We start from the raw sequence: 19,631 nt of genomic DNA, 5'->3' as shown, positions 1-19,631 counted from the left end.
CCCCCTTCCGTTTCTATTTGTGAAGGGAGGAGGAAGGCAGAGGCGGGTTGGTGTCTCTGGCCGGGGACTGGAATTTCATCTGAATGACTGCCCCTGCGCGCACGCAGCGTCCCGGAGTCGGCCCGCCTGCGCCCAGCAGCCCGTACCCGCAGACGGCCGGCGAGCCGGGGGGCGCCCGCGCCACCGCCCGGAGACCGCCGGCTCGCCTTGCCCGCCGGGTCCGGATCTAACAGCCCTCGCGCGGCCGCACTTGCTCCCCCGGCCCTCGGACCCTGGACGAGGCGAGGGAAGCGCGGCGCAGGCGAGCTGGGAGGGAGCCACCATTGCCGCTGCCGTCGTCGCTAGAGGAAGTGTGCGGTTCCCGGACTCTGTTTGCCGTGGGGCGCGCCCCAATGTCAGCTGGGGCGCCAAACCCAGGCCGCGGGCAGTTGCTGCCCTAGCCGCGCAGACAGGGAGGCGGCCTCTTATATGGAATTTGGACTCCGGCGCTCCCCTCCAGGGCTGGTGCCCCGGCTGCGGCCCTGGCGCAGTCCGCCACCTCCCGCTAGGCGCTCGGGAGGAGAAAACGCAACCGGCTGCGCGCGCGACGTGAGGACCAAGGCTCCCTCTGGGGGGCGGGCGCGCGGAAGGCGCTGGTGACTGAGCGACTGTCGGGGACTCCTGGGGCCGGAGCTCCGGGCTCTGTGGGCCTGCAGCGGTACCGGCCGGACCCCCAAGGTTGGGGAGTTGGGAAGGCCTATCCGGGCCCCCTGCCCGCAGCCGCCATGGCGGAGAATTGGAAGAACTGTTTCGAGGAGGAACTCATCTGTCCCATCTGCCTGCATGTCTTCGTGGAGCCGGTGCAATTGCCGTGCAAACACAACTTCTGCCGGGGATGCATCGGCGAGGCGTGGGCCAAGGACAGCGGCCTGGTGCGCTGCCCGGAGTGCAACCAGGCCTACAACCAGAAGCCCGGCCTGGAGAAGAATCTGAAGCTCACCAACATTGTGGAGAAGTTCAACGCCCTGCACGTGGAGAAGCCTCCCACGGCGCTGCACTGCGTGTTCTGCCGCCGAGGCCCCCCGCTGCCTGCACAGAAGGTCTGCCTGCGCTGCGAGGCGCCCTGCTGCCAGTCCCACGTGCAGACGCACCTGCAGCAGCCCTCCACCGCCCGCGGGCACCTCCTGGTGGAGGCGGACGACGTGCGGGCCTGGAGCTGCCCGCAGCACAACGCCTACCGCCTCTACCACTGTGAGGCCGAGCAGGTGGCCGTGTGCCAGTATTGCTGCTACTACAGCGGTGCGCATCAGGGACACTCGGTGTGCGACGTGGAGATCCGGAGGAATGAGATCCGGGCAAGTACCATACACTCGCACACATACCTCCTACCTCCCGGGGACCACCCATCCAGACAGGGTGACTTGTGACATCAGGCCAGAGGCTCCCTTCCAAATTCTAATACTACGAAGGTTTGGGAGCAAGGTTCCGGGAAGAGGGGGTCCCCTATGACTACTTAATACATTCCTGCACCTGTGCTCAGAGTGCTCATCTTGTGAGTCATTTATAGAACTGAGGTTTGAGGCTGTCAGAGGTAGAGTTTGGGTGTTGCTTTTCCGTTTTTCCGCACAGTTCCCTCCCCCGGCCTTGTTTCTGTAAGCCCTACAGGAAGTCACCAAGGCAGTGACCCAGGTTCTGCATCTCCAGCAGCTGTTTATGTAATGAGTGAGTGTCCTGGTGCCGCTGCTGTGGCTGACATGATCCATGATGTTGGCATACCAATGAGGAAGTAAACAAAAGCAGCCATGTTAGTTTCAAGCCCTACTGGAAACACATTAGGGGGTGGTGGGGAGCTTCCGGGAGGGAGAGCAGAATTCCGAGTATCTGTGTGGACAAGCCCTGGACAGCCAGTGGTATCATGGGACAGTGTCTCAACCGTTTGGATTATACCAGATAGCCCACTCTCCATATGTGAGAATCGCTGCCCTCTGTGTGCCTGTGTGTTGAACGCTGCTGCATGAATAAACCTTAAAGTATGTGTCTTCATCACCCTGAGCCCTTTGCTCTGAGCCCAGCCCTGTATCACAGCCCTCCCACATTTGGGGAGGGGAAGTAGAAGATGGAAAAAGAATCCTGTGGGTTTAAGGTTGAGCCGCCTTACAATCTGGTTTCAGGCAGCTGGCTCCCCTGGGTTGCCTGCTGAGTGATTACGGAACCACATCCCCTCCCATTGTATACACCCTGCAGCAGCGGCCAATGTCAAAACCGCCTTCCCCCTCAGGCCTCTGGGCCTGGCTTTGGAGCTGGACTGAGGCAATACTTCCGTACCCTTCCGTGGAGGGGGGCTCCTCCTAGGTCCCTCCCTGGTCCCCTGGCTTTCAGGGTTGAGTCATACCAAAGGAAGGGGGTTGGCCTGAGACTGTCTGAGCCATTTCAGAAGCCCAGCTTGGGGCCTGGGGGTGAGGTTGGGCTTTGGTAGGACTGGGAGTGTTTCTGGGTGGGGGCCCCTGGAGGCTAGTTGAGGCCAGTGGGGAGCTTGGGTATGAGGAAGCAGGGAGCAGGGGATGGTTGTAGACAGGGGCTGTTTCCTTTGGAGGGACCAGTCAGAATGAGTCACTGTTTAGCCATTAAAAAACATACACAGACAACTAACAAAAGGCAGGAGGGCTGCCACAGGCTGAGGGCAGGGACAACAAATAAAATTTGCTATATAATTAGTTTCCAATCTGATGGGCTAGCTCTTGGTTTTTGTGCCAGTACAGGGCCTCTGGTTTCTTAAAGGAAGTCTGGGGGGTGGAGAGAGAAGCCATTTCCCCCTCCCTCCCTAGGGTTAGAAAAGGCAGAAGCCTAGGGGAAGCAGATGAGCCCCAGGGCAGACAGAGCCCAGACTTTCCCCAGTATTGGGAAGCTGCTGCTATTAATAAAGATGGAAGGGCTTGGGGGAGGAGGCTGGGAAAGGGCAGAGGCAGGAGAAAGAGGGCTGTCCAGTTCTCAGTCCTGGGATTGGCAGTGGAAAGTGAGAGGAGGGGAAAAACCAAGATGTGGCTGAAAGGAACAGAGGAGGAGGCAGCAAACAGGGTGATGAGTGTGTGTGTGTGCCTCCACCTGGGGTTTTGCTCTTAGCTGTGTCTCTGAGTGCTAGGGGTGTCTTTAATTTGTGTCAAGGAGAAAACATAATTGTACCTAACTTGGTAGTAGGAAGGTAGCTCTAGATATGTGTCTGTGTTTGTGTCTTTGAGACTCTGTCTTACCCTCAAAGGCACCTGTCTCCTGGTTGTGTAGTTGTGGTGGGGGAGGGGTGGGGCATGCACGCAGAGTTCACCCTGGGGTTCCTTCCAGCAAGCCCCAGATCCCCAGCTCTTGGGAGGAACTGGATGGGAGCAGCCTGAACTTTGTCAGTAGGTGTGTGTGTGTGTGTGTGTGTGTGTGTGTGTGTTAGTTCCTGTTCCTGGTGTGGGCAGGCTCAGAAGTAGTAGGTTGCATGGGGCCAGATGTGCAATTCTGTTTGCTCAGCATCTGTGCCCCCCAGCATGAGTTTCATCCCCTTCAACCCCCTCCAACTCCCCCACTCTAGGCCCTCAGGATTCTTTCTGGTGCCTTAGGGTACTGGAGTTGAAAACCCTTCAGTAGGCTAACCACATTCAGTATGAGTTGGACTTACTGAATGTGGAAGAAGGGGGGGGCCCCACCCTGCGGGGAGGGGGGTGGGGCACCTGAATGGAAGAACCTATTTCACTCTCCATCCTCTCTGGGCCACAGGGAGAGGGGCTTTTTCCTGGGCCTCTTCTTTTGGGAATTAGTCCTAAAGGACCTCTGATAGTACCATGGATTAGGGCAACAGAATATTCTCCTGGATAGGAGCAGAAGCATAGAGACCTAGCACATTCCTTAAAATGTAGCTCTGCTTCTTGTGCTTCTGTCCTCCCAGGAGAGGGGAGGGGGCGGCTGCTAAAATGCCCTGTTGGCTAGAACTAGAAAACCCTGATCAACCTCTCCCTGGTGGCCCCTACTTATTCAAGAGCACTTACACGTGCATGGGCCAGGCATGGAGCAGGGCCTAGCAGGAAGGCAAGTAGGGTCTTCATTCAGTATTGGGGACTAGCAGGGGATTTTAGAGTCAGGCCTGTGAAGTCAGTGGCCTACTCTGCCCTTGGGAAGCCAGTGTGTAGGCCACATTGCCCTGAGGCCTGGTTGCCCACTGCATGGGCCCCAGAGGCCACTCTCTGGAGTGTGTCTAGACCAGTGGTTTTCAACCTTCCTAATGCCGCGACCCTTTAGTACAATTCCTCATGTTGTGGTGACCTCCAACCATAAAATTATTTTCGTTGCTACTTCATAACTGTAATTTTGCTACTGTTATGTCTTAGGTGACCCCTGTGAAAGAGTTGTTCGATTCCCAAAAGGGTCGCGACCCACAGGTTGAGAACCACTGGCCTAGACCTTTACTATCTTCTCCCTTGGGGCTATAGGAGGCTAAGGTCCTAAGATTAAGACTTTTAGGTAGGCTCAAGCCAGACAACCTTGGTGTTCAAACCCTCTTTCAGCCCCTAGGTTTAGGGGTTTCTCTGATCAACAGGGGACTGGTATGAGCTGGGAGCACCTCTTTCTCATGACCCCATCAAGATAGAAAGATAACCCAGTTATGTGTGTGAGGGGCTATGCAAGGTGTATGTGTGTGTTTTTTCAGGTCATAGTTATGCTTCTGTGTCATTCCTAGGACCCCAGATCAAGGCTGGAAATGTTCCTTGCCTGGATGCTTGGGCCAGTTTGGGGTTTCCAGCTGCTTGAGGTGAGGTTACTCTGCTGCTACCTTGCCTTTGGCTGGAGGGGTTGCATGGGACCCTAGAGGGAATCCTGGGTCTCTACACCATGTGTCTGTGTCAGGTAGGCTGTAGGAGTGAGGACTGCCCTGGTCTAGCCCACTCAGGCAGTGCAGAGCCCACTGCTGCCTCCTCCCCCACCGCACTCCTATGGCAGGGTGGGAGCTGGGGTGAGGAGGCTGTGTGTATTCAAGGTGTGAAGGTCATAAAACTGCCTCTTCCTTAACCATCCTGAGTCTGAACAGAAGGGAGACTGGTTTGGCCTTCCTCCATAGACCCCAGGCAGAGGCCCACCCTGCCATCTCCACCCCAAGATACTGCTGACACAGCCGGGCGCCTATCGTGCACGCCTTATTGATTCCTCTGCCTCCTGCTCTCTGGGTGGCTGTGCATTCGTATCAGTCTGCAGGTGTGTGTGTAGCCAGCATGTCTGGTTGTACATCTCTGAGAAGGTATAATGTGAGTGACTGACTTAATTATGTAGTTGTCTAATTATGTATGTGTGGTGTGGGGTCAGAAAGATGTGCGTGAGAGAGAAAGCATGCTATACACTTGTGAGGTGAAGTTGAGTGTATGTGCGTGATGGTCAGCAGGACTGCCAGTGTGCTGCCTGCTCAAGGCTGTCGTTGGTGATTATGAATCTTGTGCAGCTTTCTCACCTGGTGGGGTAGGAATTGGGGAGGGAAGGGGAAGATGGGATTCACTTTAGTGTGAGCTTGTTGCCTGTGGCAGTATCAGAGGTAGCAGCCTGGATGGATCCTGCAATGCTGCCTTAGGGGCACTCTGGGTGGGCATAGGAAGAAGGTGAGCCCCGCCTGGGCCCCTACCCTGGACTGAGCAGGCGGGCCTGGTTGGCCTCATCGCTGGCTCTGGGAAAGCCTTCCTTCCTGGACTGGCATTCAAACCCAGACAAAGGGGGGCTTTCTCTCTCTCCTCTTTGTTCTGCTGCCCCAGAGTGCTGCTCTCTGCCTGGTAAAAGCTAATTTGACTCTGCAGCTGGGAAACCCTCTCTGGGGTCTGCTGGGGCTTGCTCCCAGGTGCTGTCTCTCTCCTTGCCCTGGCTCCTGCCCTGTAACCTCTTCTCTCAGGGTCTGTGGTTGCCCCAACCTGGGGGTTCACAAGATAGCCCAAGGCAGGAGCTGAGGCATGGAAAGAAGCATCTAGGAGAGGCAACAGCTGCTCTGAAACAAGGGCAGAGTGCTGTGGTTCAGGGAGACAGGAAGCTAACATACTCCTGGGATGAGGTCTTAAGTGGGAGAGTCGGGGGTAGGTTTGGGTGCAGAGGAAGAGGTTAGGATAGGGTAGCTTTGGAGCAGGGGTTGCAGCCAGAGCTGGAGCTGGCCTGAGAGTTATCTGGGCAGGGGTCTTGAGTGGCTTAGCTCCCTCTTCCTGCCCCCCACCCTCCCACCACAAGGGCTGCTAGACCCAGCCCTGGCTTTGTCTGAAAACCTCGGGCCTGCCTCTGGCCCAGCCCCTGGGGCCCTGTTCCCTCCTGACCTTGCTTCTCTTCAAGGTTGACTTGTGGGTTTCATTATTATTTATTAACTTTTATACAGCCTAGAGTCCCCACAACCTCACCTGTCTGCCCAGTCCAGTCTGGCACCAAAATTGGCAGCTGGGCCTGGCCAGTCAGGCTCTAGAGGGATATGAGGCTTTCCCAGGGCAGGAATGTAAGGGGCTTACAATTGTCCCTTCTTCCGGTTGGGAGAGGCATCAGAGAGAGCTGTTCATGTCAGAGTCTAGAGTGCTGGGTGACAGGTGTGAGAAGCAGGATATTCTGGGGCCTTGGAAAAATGGAAATAAAGTGTCCTCAAGCCTTCCTGATGCTTTTGCCCTCACAGATTCAGAAGCAGACATGGAAGGCCTTAGGTCCTCAGGGACAGGGACAGGAGTGAGCTGGTCCCATCTGGGCCAGCGGCTGCTGAGTGGGGCTGGGCCTCACATCGCCCCTCCTCCTGCTGAAAGCCTGTTCCCTCACATGCTTCTATTCTAGACCGTGGTTCCCCACTTTGCTCTGCTCCTGCACCTTGAGGTGTGCCGCAGTCCAGGTGACTTACTGTGGCCTGGGAGCAGTTTGTAAAGTGCCCCCCCCACCCCACATTGAGAGTCCTTGCTCTGAATCAAGGTGGGAAATCTGGTCCTATCTCAGCTGTGTGTTTTTCCCAGATGGGCAGTGGGGTCTCAGCTCTCAGCAATTCCCTGGGGGTTGGGATGGAAAGGAGGCTGCTGGTAGTGGAAAGGGGTCCAGGCCTTGCTTCCTCTGCTCCCTATCTTCTAGCTTCTCAGCAGCCTGATTCAGGCGTCTGGTGTAACCAAGGTGAGGGGTAATGAAGGGGCAGCAAGTGGAAATTTCCCTCCATCCTCCCAATTTCCCAGTGCTTGAGGTGGCAGTAGTCCCCCTCAACTCCCTACATTCCCCAGGTGTTGTCTGTGGCAGGATTAAGACCACCTGGCCCCAGGGAGAGCAATCCCTATAAAAGTGAGCTGTCCAGCATGGGCCCCCTCTCTTCCCCCTGCAGCAGAGACTGGGGCCCAGGAGCCTCTAAACTGGGGGAGGGGGAATGAAAACCCCAGCCACCTACTAGGGAGTGTGGCACTGCCTTTGCTAGGCCTGGACTGGGCTCCCACTTCAGAGGGCTCTGGGCAGGCAGGAACCAGGACCTGAGGCTGGTAAAGCTAAGGGAAGATGCTGCCGGGTCCCAGGGTGAAAATGCTGCTCTGAGAAAAGCCTAGAAGAAGAGAAAGGGCTGAGTTTCCCCCAGTACTGGACAGGAGGTGCCTCCCTTGGCTCTACCCTGAGGGGTCAGCCATGAATTCCTTGAAGGGGTTTTGGGGGCAGGGAAGGGGCTTCTCACTGGTCTGGAGGAGTGCAGTAGAGCAGCCCCATTCCTATCCTCGGAGGGAAACAGCTGGGAACTCACCTGCCACTGCCCTTTCCTCCCCCATTTGGGGACTCAGCCCCAGGTACACCCGTAATCAGATACTGGTGGGTTTGAGCAGGGAGTCTGTGGTGCACAGATTGTGTGGCAGGGGGTAGAGGGGTATTGCATGGGACCTGGGCTTTCAGATATCCAGGGCATTGGGAAGGCATGAGTGGCCTGGTGTCTGAGATGCGATGGGGGGCAGGGAGCTGTCCACCCGAGTGTGGGTACAAGGTAGCCAGTAGGCAAAATTCTGAGGGTCAGTTGCTACAGGGGAGGTAAAATGGCATAATGTTCCTGAGAGGCTGTCCTGACCACCTTGCCTCTATGGCGGCCTCCCTCAATTGTCTGGGGCCTTCGGGAGGTCCGGCTTTCACCCTACAGAGGGTTGGATGCAAGTACATGTGCAGCTGGTACAACACTGTGCATGAGGTATTCGCAAGGCCCCAGCGGCAGTTTGTGTGTGTGTGTGTGTGTGTGTGTGTGTGCGCGCAGTTGTATACATGTATCTGGGCAATACTGCAAAGTGCTGCCTGCCCTCTTCACATAACTGTGGCAAGATTCACAAGTGGGGAGTATTCATAACTTCTATTCGTGCCCCCCACCTAGCAGCGTTTCTAACATGCTGAATCTCAGATTGGCAACAGATAGATCCCTGTGCATGTTGGGCTGAGGTGGGGAGCCTTCTGGAAGGGCAAGGTGCTGGGGGCAGGGCAAGGTCTCCTGAGGCTAGTTCTTAGAGGTCATTGAAAGGTTAAAGTGTGTGTGGGGGGTGTTCCCCAGGCTTCCCCAGCTTAGCTATGAGCCTCATCCCCACCTCCTCCTCTCCTCAGGGTCCTGGTGTTTTGTTTAGCCACCAACACAAAAAGAATCACTGAACTCCTTATTGGCCTTGTTTTCCTCATATGTAAAATGGGTTGGGAGAGTGAGAAAGATACTGGTAGCAGCTTGGGAAGCCAGCTGGGTGTGGGTGGGAGTCATAGGGTCAAACTTTAGGATCATTCTGAGACCCACACAGAGGAAGAAAAATAATAATTCTTTGTTGAATGGACACTCACTGTGAGTTAAGCTCTGTGCAATTTGCTTTTAAAACCATATTTTATGTGTAAGACCCATGGGTTTATGCAGTCAACATGTTATACATCTGTAGGGTGCTTGGGGCCTTTGTGTGGCCTGGCTCAGAAGGGAGGTGGGAAAAGCAGCAAAGCCCTATTTTCAAGGGGCCCTGAATTTTGTAAGGCGATCAAACCATGGTTTGTGAGACAAAATACACAATAGTGTATACTGGAGATCTTTTCAGTATGATGGCATGTCTTGTATCTTTAATTTTCAATACATTAGCCAGTAGCTACAGGCAGCTACTGAGCACTTAAACTGAGGTTGGTTTGACTGAAGAACTGATGTTTAATTTCATTTTTTTAAATTAAATTTAAATAGTCACATGTGACTAGTGGCTACCATATTGGACAGCACAGCTATAGAGGGAGGGCAGAATGTGACAGCCACTGCATGGCCAGGACAGGGAGGAACCTGCACAAACTCTGAGCAGGGGCCATGAAAAGTTTCTTAGAAGATGGGGCCTTAGGTTGAGCCTTGAAGTAAAGTCAAGCAGAGGGGTCCGGCCAGTGTGGCTCAGAGGTTGAGGGTCGACCCATGCACCAAGAGGTCAATGGTTCGATTCCCAGTCAGGACACATGCCCAGGTTGTGGGCCTGATCCCCAGTGGGGGGCATGCAGGAGGTGGCCAGTTGATGTTCTCTCTCATCTATGTTTCTAGTTTTCTTTCCCCCTCCCTTCCTCTCTGTAAAATCAATAAAGGAAAAGAAAAAAAAAAAGGGAGAGGAAAGAGGCACTGTGGACTGCAGAAAACCATCCATAGGGTGCAGGGAATTCAAATGTGCAGAGTATTGGGGACAGGATACTATCAGGTCTTAAGAGAGCCTTCATTATCATGCTGAGTTTTTGGAAAGAGTGAGGCATTGAGGGTTCTTGAGCAGAAGCAAGACCCTGTCTGGTGAGGGGGGATGACAGGGTAGATGGAGCAGCTGGGATGGGCAGGGCTGGGAAGATATGGTTGTAGAGGGTAGGACATTAAGGGCTAAAATGAGCAGCTTGGTCCAGCACCTTCCAGCAAACTCACCTCAGGTCTTAAGAGAGCCAGTGTCTCCTTTCCACCTGGGCCCAACTAAGAGGCTGAGGCAGCTAGCAAGGACTTGAGAGGCCTAACTCTCAGCATCAAGAACAAGGGTGACCATGTCTGGCTTGATGCTCCCAAGTGTAAGGTTGTTTGACCCTCTGCATCTTAGAGTATTCATCTCTAAGACAGGGTTCTCAGAGAGAGGCAGCATGACTTGGATAAGAACAGACCCTACTGCCTGGCCGGAGTGGCTCAGTTGGTTGAGCGTGGTCCCGGGTACCGAAGGGTTAACAGTTCAAATCCCTCAGCACACATGCCTGGGTTGCAGGTTCAATCCCTTCCTCTCTCTAAAAATCAATAAACTATTGTTTTACAAATTAATTAAATTTAAAAATAACAGACCCTACTACCAGATCATCTAGGTTTTTATTCCAGCTCTGCCACTTACATGCTGTGTACTTTGAATGAATTACTTAACCTCCCTGGTTTCCTCTTCCCTGAACTGAGGATAATAATACTTATAACATTATTGGCATGATTAGGTTCATCTTGGGAGGGGAGGTGCTTAGAACAGAGGCTGGCCTAACCCTGCCATCGGAAAGCTCATGGTTTAGGTATGTGTGAGAAGTTGTTGCAGGTTTTCTTTTCCTGGGAACAGGCTGGCCAGACAGTTGTCACCAACCAGGCCCCTGGGATTGCATGAGGGCCAGAAGAGGTTGGATGACAGAAATTTTAGGTCATCTGGGTCAAAGGATCTTATAAGATGAGTCTGTTCTATAGGGGCAAGGTTGATGCTCACCCATCCTTGGTAAGGGGTGGAGCTGCAGCCCCCTCTGAGGCCCTTGTCTTAACCGCCCCTGCAGAAGATGCTGATGAAGCAGCAGGACCGGCTGGAGGAGCGAGAGCAGGACATTGAGGACCAGCTGTACAAACTTGAGTCAGACAAGCGCCTGGTGGAGGTAACTAAGCCCAAGCTCATGATGTGGGGTGGGGCGGCTTGGGTGCAGGGCCTTGGGCTGGTTCCTTCCTGGAGCTAGGATCGGTTGCGTGGTCAACTCGGTGCCAGGAGAACCCTTTGGTCAGTCATTCAGTGAACTATTAGTAGATGAGCGCTGCTGGTGCCAGGGGTAGTTGGCACAGAACCCTGTGCTACCAGCAGGTCAGCCTTGCCCTTGGAAACCCTGGACAGCCTGGGTTGGGGTCCCATACTCTACCATTTAGGATGTGTGACAGGCAGAAGTGGCAGCCAGAGGTCCCCAGTGCTCAACTGCCTGCCCACTCTTGCCCCCTGTGCCTGCAGGAGAAGGTGAGCCAACTGAAGGAAGAAGTGCGGCTGCAGTATGAGAAGCTGCACCAGCTGCTGGATGAAGACCTGGGGCAGACAGTGGAGGTTCTGGACAAGGCCCAGGCCAAGTTCTGCAGTGAGAACGCAGCGCAGGCGCTGCACCTTGGGGAACGCATGCAGGAGGCCAAGAAGCTGCTGGGCTCCTTGCAGCTGCTCTTCGATAAAACAGAGGATGTCAGCTTCATGAAGGTGGGCTGGGCCCAGGACATTCTTATTTTTTATTTTTTATTTTTTTTTATCCTCACCCGAGGATATTTTTCCATTTTTTGTACAGATAGAGTGGGAGGGAGAGAGAGGAAGGAAGAGAGAGAGAGAAACATCGACGTGAAGGGACACATCGAGTGGCTGCCACCCGCACGACCAACCAGGGCCGGGGACAAACTGCAACCGAAGTACGTGCCCTTTGCGGGAACCGAACCCGGGTCTCTCCGGACCGCAGGCCAACGCTCTAACCGCTGAGCCAAACTGGCCAGGGCAGGACATTCTTAAATTGGAGTCTGCAGTTCTTTATTCCCCAACCAATTTTCTCCACAGTGTGCTCACAGGGCTTTGGAACCACCCTATTCTTTCCAGCTTTGTGACCTTGGGCAAGTCACATATGTTCCCTATGCCTCAGTTCTCTCACCTATAAAATGAGATTGATAATACAGTTTCAAATTTTAAAAATCTTTGCAAACTCAAAGAAGAAAATTCTGGCAACTCATTTAACAGCAAAAATTTACCTGAACTGCTATTGGCAATTTGTGGTCTTTATTTATCTAACCTGGTCCAAATATTCAAACATTTTGCTACAGAAACATTGATATATTGGATTATGGTACCTACTGGGGGTGATATGTAATATATGGTACAGGTACTATATTTCCCTTCTGAAATCCAAATAATTCTACTTTCCAAAACTCATCTGACCCCAAAGATTTCAGATAGAGGATTGAGTGCCTGCAGAACCTTCCTCCTAGGGTAGTTGTGTGGATAAAATGATGGATGTATAACAATCACTTGCAGTGTTGTCTGTCAGATACTAAGTGCTCAATAAATGTTAGCTATTCTTATCTTTAAAAATGGAGACACCACCACTATCCTTCCATCACCTGGCCACACTGCAGCTAAGGTCAGCCCTGCCTAGGGGGAGGGAGAGAGGGGCAGCTTTTGTCTCCCCCCCTCCCATTCTGCTTTTTCCACTGACTAAAACTTTTCTCTTTCCCTAGAACACCAAGTCTGTGAAAATCCTAATGGACAGGTGAGCAGATGGTCATAGGCCCTCAGGGGAACACATCTTGGGAGGGTAGAGAGGGCCAGGCCCACACAGGGGGAGGTAGGGCGGGCTCACTGGTGATACCTCCTCACAGCAGATGCCCCGTCCACTGCCCCCAGGACCCAGACCTGCACGGGCAGCAGCCTTTCTCCCCCTAAGATCGGCCACCTGAACTCCAAGCTCTTCCTGAATGAGGTGGCCAAGAAGGAGAAGCAGCTTCGGAAGATGCTAGAAGGTGAGGATGGGGGGTCCTCAATGGAAGGGAGAGAGCTCTTTGGGCAGGGGTATATGCCAGAGCCTTCCCTCTGATAGGCAGCATGGCCTAGTTAGGTAGGTCTAACCTTCATGTCCTGGCTTTGCCACTTCTAGAAGTGGGACTTTGGGCAAGCCATGTTACCTCCCTGAGCCTTTCTTTAGCTGTAAAATGGGAATAATAATAGTATGAGTACCCGCTAATGGATAAGAGAACATGGACCAAACTGATGTATGATGTAGTCTTGGTCCTATAGATGAGAAAGGTCCCAGGGAAGAGGAGGTCTGGTTGTTTCGGATATGAATTTCAGTGTCTTTTGTCCCAAACTCTCCACAGGCCCCTTCAGCACACCGGTGCCCTTCCTGCAAAGCGTCCCCCTGTACCCTTGTGGCGTGAGCAGCTCTGGGGCGGAAAAGCGCAAGCACTCAATGGCCTTCCCTGAGGCCAGTTTCCTAGAGACGTCGTCGGGCCCTGTGGGCAGCCAGTATGGGGCAGCGGGCACAGCCAGCGGAGAGGGCCAGTCAGGGCAGCCCCTGGGGCCCTGCAGCTCCACGCAGCACTTGGTGGCCCTGCCAGGCGGTGCCCAACCAGTGCACTCAAGTCCTGTGTTTCCCCCATCGCAGTATCCCAATGGCTCTGGCGCCCAGCAGCCCATGCTCCCCCAGTATGGCGGCCGCAAGATTCTCGTCTGTTCTGTGGACAACTGTTACTGTTCTTCCGTGGCCAACCATGGCGGCCACCAGCCCTACCCCCGCTCCGGCCATTTTCCCTGGACAGTGCCCTCGCAGGAGTACTCACACCCGCTCCCACCCACACCCTCCGTCCCCCAGTCCCTTCCTGGCCTGGCGGTCAGAGACTGGCTCGACGCCTCCCAGCAGCCTGGCCACCAGGATTTCTACAGGGTGTATGGGCAGCCGTCCACCAAACACTACGTGACGAGCTAACGCCACGCGGGCAGCGGGGCGCTGGGGAATCTTCCCCCCCAGCCCCCAGTGGCTCGGGAATTATGCATCCAGAGACCTGCCCTTCTACCTTCCTGTCCTCCTTCCCTTCCTCCTTCATTCCCCCAAGTCTTGTCCTTTTGGATTTTGTTTTGTTTTGGGCTTTGTTTTCTTTTTTTTTTTTTTTTAATGAATCTCTGGACGCGGAGGTGACAGTGGGAACTGGCCTGGGCCGGGGCCGCAGGTGGCCCTGGAGTTGGGAAAGCATCTTCCTCAAGGCTCTGAGCTCTCTCTCTGTCTCTCTTTTTTTCTTCCTCCCCTTCCCACCCCCATGGCTGGAAGGAGCCTCAGCTTTCCCTAAAGCCTTGGGGGTGTGGTGGGGGGCAAACTCCTCACCCAGCCCTGGGAAGAAGGACCAGTGCCCACTGGCCTGCTTCTCTTGTTTTTCTTTTGGGCAGTTTGATCACTGACTGAGTAAGGAATGGCCTGTAGATTGTGGGGCTTTTGTTTTTTAATTTTTTTTAAACCAAGAATGATTTCTCCTGCTTTTTTCTTCTCACCATCCTCCCAGATGGAGTTCAAAGGCCACTTCTCAAGCAGCTTTTGGCACCTTCAGCCTCAGAGTGGAATCTTACAGACAGGAACCCCATGTCCAGGAAAGGGAAAAAAGAACTTTGCCAATAATAGTGACCACAGCAAAAGCAAATAATAATAATATTAATAATAATAAAGAGAAATAAAAAAATAATTAAATAAAAAAACATAGCACAGCCCTTGTTGAGGTCAGTGGAGAAGGAGGGGCTGCCCTGAGTTGGGTCCTTGCCTGGATTTTGACACAGCAACTTCCTGTAGTGAGCACTTTGTATGAATCGTGGACTTCCTGTTCTCAAGGCGCAGGTATTTATTCTGTAATCTGTCTAGAGCACACATCGAAATCCGACTTCTAATAAACATAATGGCGCAGTCCCACTCCCTGCCTCGCAGCCTCTTAACCCCATCTCCCTTAGGCCTGGGGTCTTCAGGCACTGGTATGGGCCCTCTAGGAATAAAAGCCCCGCCCTCCTTCCCTTGATTCTCTTCTGGGTCTAGCCTGTTCTAGGCCTGTGAATGTCAACCCGTAAGGCACTAACTATATTCAGCCTTGGGTTTATTTGGGTAATATTTGCTGAGGGTCTTGCAGGCCCAACTCTCTGCTGCATGGGCCCTGGCATCTCTTTGAGGTTCTGCTAACATGCTTTTAGCTAGGATAAATAAAGGAAGAAACACTTTGCTATGAGTCTTGCAAAGTTGACCTCCTTTTCGTTTACAAATATTTATTGAGCACTTGCTAAGTGCTAGGCACTACTTGAGCAGAGCAAGACCCTGTCTTGAAATTTAGTCTAATTGGGCCTTGCCCCTCATGCTACCTTTGGTGGAAGAAGAGCAGCAGGAGAATCTTTGGCTCTGGGAGGCATGGAAGTAGAATAGCAAAGTGAAAAATACATCCTACTTCTATTTCCTTTGGCAGAGCTCAGTCTAGCACGTCTTGGGAGCTTACTAAAAGGCTGATTCCTGGAGCCCCAATTAGACTCAGTGGGAATCACTGAGATCCCAGGAATCTGTACTTTTAACTCCCCAGTAATCCTGACAGATCCTTGGGTTTCAGAAGTGCAGCCATGAGGGACTGTCCAGGGTCCTGCTTGCCAGAGGGACCCCTGGGATGGAAGGAGGGTATGGGGCACACCAAAGGCCTTCTGCAAGGGAGCTGACCTCTTTTAAAAAGATCTCTGGTTTGTTGCCTGACACCATGGATCTGCTTGGGTCGTAAAGCAGCCTGTACCCTTCCATATAGTAGCTTCTGAGGTAGAATTGGCTTGAGTGCACCCTGCCCAGGAAGCCTAGAATAAGCCATGTATAAGTCCTGTGCCAGGGGTCCAAGCCACACTGATTCCTAGTCACCCCTCTTAGAAAAAAAGGGACCCAGATTGGAGGACATAGGCCAATTGCCTGGCCAGACCAAACCAGTCTTGGTCTTGCTAAGTACCTCTGTCCTCCTATGGGAGTACAAAATGACTGGGGTGGGTGGACCCTTGTTGCATTGTTCCCCCATTCCTACTGTGGCCCAGAGCCAAGAGCAGGATGACAACAGCTAGCCTGCCCCTTCTCTTCCCGTGCACCTGTTCAGGGCTAAAGAGAGGGGGGCAGATGGCTGGAGCACAGTACCCTTCCAGCCCAGGGTGGAAGGATGCCTGGAGGCAGGTGGTGGTGGACAGAAGTTTAACTCCACTCAATCTGTTCCTGTCTCACTGCCCCTTTGTCTAGTCAGGAACCCTGGGACATCTTCTGTACCAAGAGTGGGAAGCCAAGACAGAAAGCTGTCCAGTTTCTTTCCCACTTGGCCTAGTTTTGTTTTAGCTGATGGGAGGGCTCCTTTCTCCAGGTACATCAATCAGATTGGGATATGGAAGGAGACTCAGGTGGCAGTGGGATTGGCTTGAGCCCCCACACAGGTTCCAGCTCTGAAAGCCTACCCCAGACAATTATACACTCAGGCTGTGGGCAAAACAGCCAGCTGCCTGGAGTATGGCCTAGGGGTGCCTGGGTAGCCAGGGAAGCAGAGAGGCTAACCCCATCCAGCTGTCCCCAGCTACCCAGCTGTCCCCAGCTTTGTCAGAGCAGCTGTCACCCACCTCCCCAAAGGGTCAGGGCAGAGGAGGCCCAGAAAGAGCTGAAGCTGCCCCAGGACGTGGCCTGCTGGAGAAGCTGTGTGTATGTGTAGGGGGGAGCTTCCACACCCTGCACTGGTGTGCACACTCAGGCACCTCTTGCACCCACAGGCACACCTTGTGCCTCATTTCGCTAACGACTCAGAGATACCGGCTTTCACACCCCCGGCGATGCCCTCCTGCCTTCCCCAGAGAGGAACCTTTCTGAGAAGGGCTGGGTGTTAGGAGCGTGTCCACCCCACCCCACCGAAGGCGGGGGGCCGGGGGGATTGCGGCTCCTGTGGCCCAGATGTGGGGGGGGGCGGGAAGGCGACCACCGGGGGGTTTCCTGAGCCAGCCACCCCCGCTAGCCCTAGCTCTTTCATGTCGCTGCCCTCCCGGGTCCCTGCCCCGAGCCTAGCAGCTGCGCTGTGCTCCCCGCCCCCAGCCTCTCTCCCAGCTGTCTTTGGGGTGGGGCTGGGCAGCTGGGGAACAGCTGCAAGGCGGTGTGGGGGGGCGCTTGGGTGCCCCTTGCAACAGCCGGAAACAGTCTGTGCCCAGGACGCGGTGCAGGGGGCCAGGGGAGGGCAAGGCCTGGGGGAGCTGGTCGGCTCCTCCGCTCCTCCCCCCGCGCATCTGGGCCCGCCAGCTGAGAGCCCGGCAGACCCCAGATCAAAGCCCCCTCCCGGCTTCAAAGGGCACCCTGGGGGCGGCGGAGGCGGGTGGGGCATCCAGGAACACCCTGAACCATGAAGTCGCTGAGTCAGTGCTCCAGGCCTCTCTTTCTAAGCCGAGACCCCACGTTCTAAACTCACTTTTGGGCTCTTCCAGGCCCTGTTCACACCCACCCACTCAGCTACTATCGCTGTCACCATGCTCTTTCCTCAGACACCTTCATTTTCTCCCATCTGAGGGTGGGGAAGAACCGATGAACACTTTCAGAACTAGACCTGGCTCCCTGGGGGATTCCCTACTCCACCTCTTCAGCTTGTAAATTCTGGAGGCGGGGGCGGGGGCGGGGGCGGGGGCGAGGGGGGGGGTGTCTAGGTCACGTCTTACCTAGCTCTAGGCCTACAAAGAAAGGGGGAATGTTGCTCTTACTGGAGCTGTGGGATAAAAAGGAAAGTGGAAAAGGATTACTGAGTATCCCTGGACAGACCCCACCACATTTTAGCCCCTCTTCTACAATGAGGATCTCTCTGTATGATTTTGGAAAACTTACTTGGACGTGCTTTGAAACAGTGGTCGCTAGAAACAGGGATCCTAGTACTGGTTCTAGAATCCTTGGAGTCCCTTTTCTGTGAGTGAAAGGGGCAAGGAATGGAATTGAGGGCACTCTTGGATTGCCCCTTCTCTACTCAGCAAAAGTGCGGAGGCAAGGACCTGGGATTCAGGGCTAGATCTTAGAAACTTCCCTGGAGGTTGAGGGGATAGAAAAGAAATCTGAGTGTGGGGCAGAGGAAGCTAGTGGTGGGAGGCTCTAGAGACCTGAACCAGCAGGGGGCTGATCTTAGGAACATCAGCTTCTCTCTCTCTCTTCTCCCAACACTCCCCTCTTTCCGCCTGCACCCCAAAGGCTTTCTTCTCTTCCAGGGGAGGGTGTATTCACCCTCTGCTTTAATTCCTCCAGTGACAGAGAACTCACAACCTCAAGATGCTGTTTATGCAGTAAAAGCTTGTACAAATAACAAATAGAATTCTCATGAATAGAGCTTTGGTCTCAATCATATTCTCCACTGTGTATGGGAATCATACCCCTACGTGAGGGAAGCCTTCAAGAGCCCAGAGCTTCTTCCCTAAAATCTCCTGTCCCTGGCATCTATGATGCAGGGACTTGGCAATGGACAGAACCCAGAATTCTTTTTTTTTTCCCAAATTTTTTTCCCTCTTTATTGATTTTAGAGAGAGAGGACGTGAGAGGGAGAGAGAGAGATAGAAACATCGATGAGAGAGAAGATCGATTGACCACCTCCTGCATGCTCCCCACTGGGAATCTGATCCACAACCTGGGCATGTGTCATGACCGGGAATCGAACCTGCTACCTCTTGGTGCATGGATCGATGCTCAACCACTGAGCCACCCCGGCTGGACTGAACCCAGAATTCTTCACTGGGAGTCTGAATGTTTCCTCCACAGGTGACTATTTTTCATTTTCATTTTAATTAATTAATTAATTGATTATTTTGGGGTTAATCCTCACCCAAGGATATTGTTTGATTTTTAGAGATAGTGGCAGAGAGGGAGGGATGGAGAGAGAGAGAAAGAGAGAGAGAGAGAGAAACATTGATGTGAGAGAGACACATCCATTGGTTGCCTCCCACACAGACCCTGACCAGAGCCGGGAAAGAGCCAGAGATCACTCAGTACACAGGCCGATGCTCAATCCACTGAACCACACAGGCCAGGGCATGACCAGTTTTTCAAAAATTGGTTGTCCAGCTGGCGTGGCTCAGTGGATTGAGTGTCATCCCATGGACTGAGAAGGTTAGTCATTTGACATACGATTCACTGGCTCCCTGGTTGTCAATTGGGTGTTGTCATCAGACACTCTCCATGTTGTAGGGCACTGAGGAGGGAGGGACCATCGATGCAAATTGGCTGCTCAAGGTCTAACAGATAGGGACTCTCCAGCCACACCAAATGCCATCCCTACCTGCTGCAGCTACATGGGCTCCGCCCATCAAAATTGCATGCTTAGAGTCAGTCCTCCAGCAGCCCATGTGGTTTCAGGCCCTAGTGGGTCTTCTGATCCCTCTGCCTGATTGTCTACCTAGAGTCTTGCCTCCCCTGTGCACCCCTCTCCACCCTCTCCAGAATGAGGAATAATGAAATGGTGCATGTAAAGTGCCAGGTCTGGTGCTGGCATGGTCTGCTTTCGGGCATTGATAGCTATCACAATGTGTATGTTCTTTTGAGCCAATTGCATTAAGTTCAATTAATGCACTTAATTAGTTAAGTGCATTAAGCTCCCATGCACTTAATGATCTTACTTGGTATTTTAACTTACAGGTCACAAACTGCATAGCTTCATGCCCAACTAGCCTGTGTATTTCTGGAAGACATGAAATATTAGTCATCTTTGATTTTTCAGAGCCTAGCACAGTACCTGTTCCATTCATTCACTCAGTCATTCAACAAATAATTATTGAGGTCCTTCTAATGCTGGGCACTGTTCCAAAGTTGGGGACACTTTGGTGAACAAAACTGACAAACTGCCTTCTTGGAGTTGATAATTTAGTGAGGAAGAGAGAGATAACAAACAATAAATCAATAAATGTGAGTTGTTGATAATTACTATG

At 53.3% G+C, this 19,631-nt stretch overlaps 1 protein-coding gene across 1 annotated transcript; it reads left to right on the top strand.

Annotated features, from left to right (window-relative positions):
* The first annotated feature begins 218 nt into the window (after positions 1–218).
* TRIM8 (tripartite motif containing 8) lies at positions 219–14,616 on the top strand. The gene is made up of 6 exons (XM_036265058.1): positions 219–1,334; positions 10,717–10,812; positions 11,154–11,387; positions 12,407–12,438; positions 12,573–12,688; positions 13,043–14,616. Exons 1-6 carry the CDS (start codon positions 765–767, stop codon positions 13,648–13,650), a joined length of 1,656 nt encoding a protein of 551 aa, XP_036120951.1. The 5' UTR covers positions 219–764; the 3' UTR covers positions 13,651–14,616.
* The last annotated feature ends 5,015 nt before the right edge of the window (positions 14,617–19,631 follow it).

This window comes from Molossus molossus, unplaced genomic scaffold, assembly GCF_014108415.1.
Source record: "Molossus molossus isolate mMolMol1 unplaced genomic scaffold, mMolMol1.p scaffold_m16_p_17, whole genome shotgun sequence".
Taxonomy (NCBI): Eukaryota; Metazoa; Chordata; class Mammalia; order Chiroptera; family Molossidae; genus Molossus; species Molossus molossus.
Note: the sequence above shows the minus strand (reverse complement) of the source record. Positions and strands in the feature narration are given on the sequence as shown.

Coding starts and splice junctions, on each gene's coding strand:
- TRIM8 (XM_036265058.1), top strand. CDS start 765: ATGGCGGAGAATTGGAAGAACTGTTTCGAGGAGGAACTCATCTGTCCC. Junction 1,335..10,716: donor TCCGGAGGAATGAGATCCGG/GCAAGTACCATA, acceptor CCGCCCCTGCAG/AAGATGCTGATGAAGCAGCA. Junction 12,689..13,042: donor GCTTCGGAAGATGCTAGAAG/GTGAGGATGGGG, acceptor AACTCTCCACAG/GCCCCTTCAGCACACCGGTG.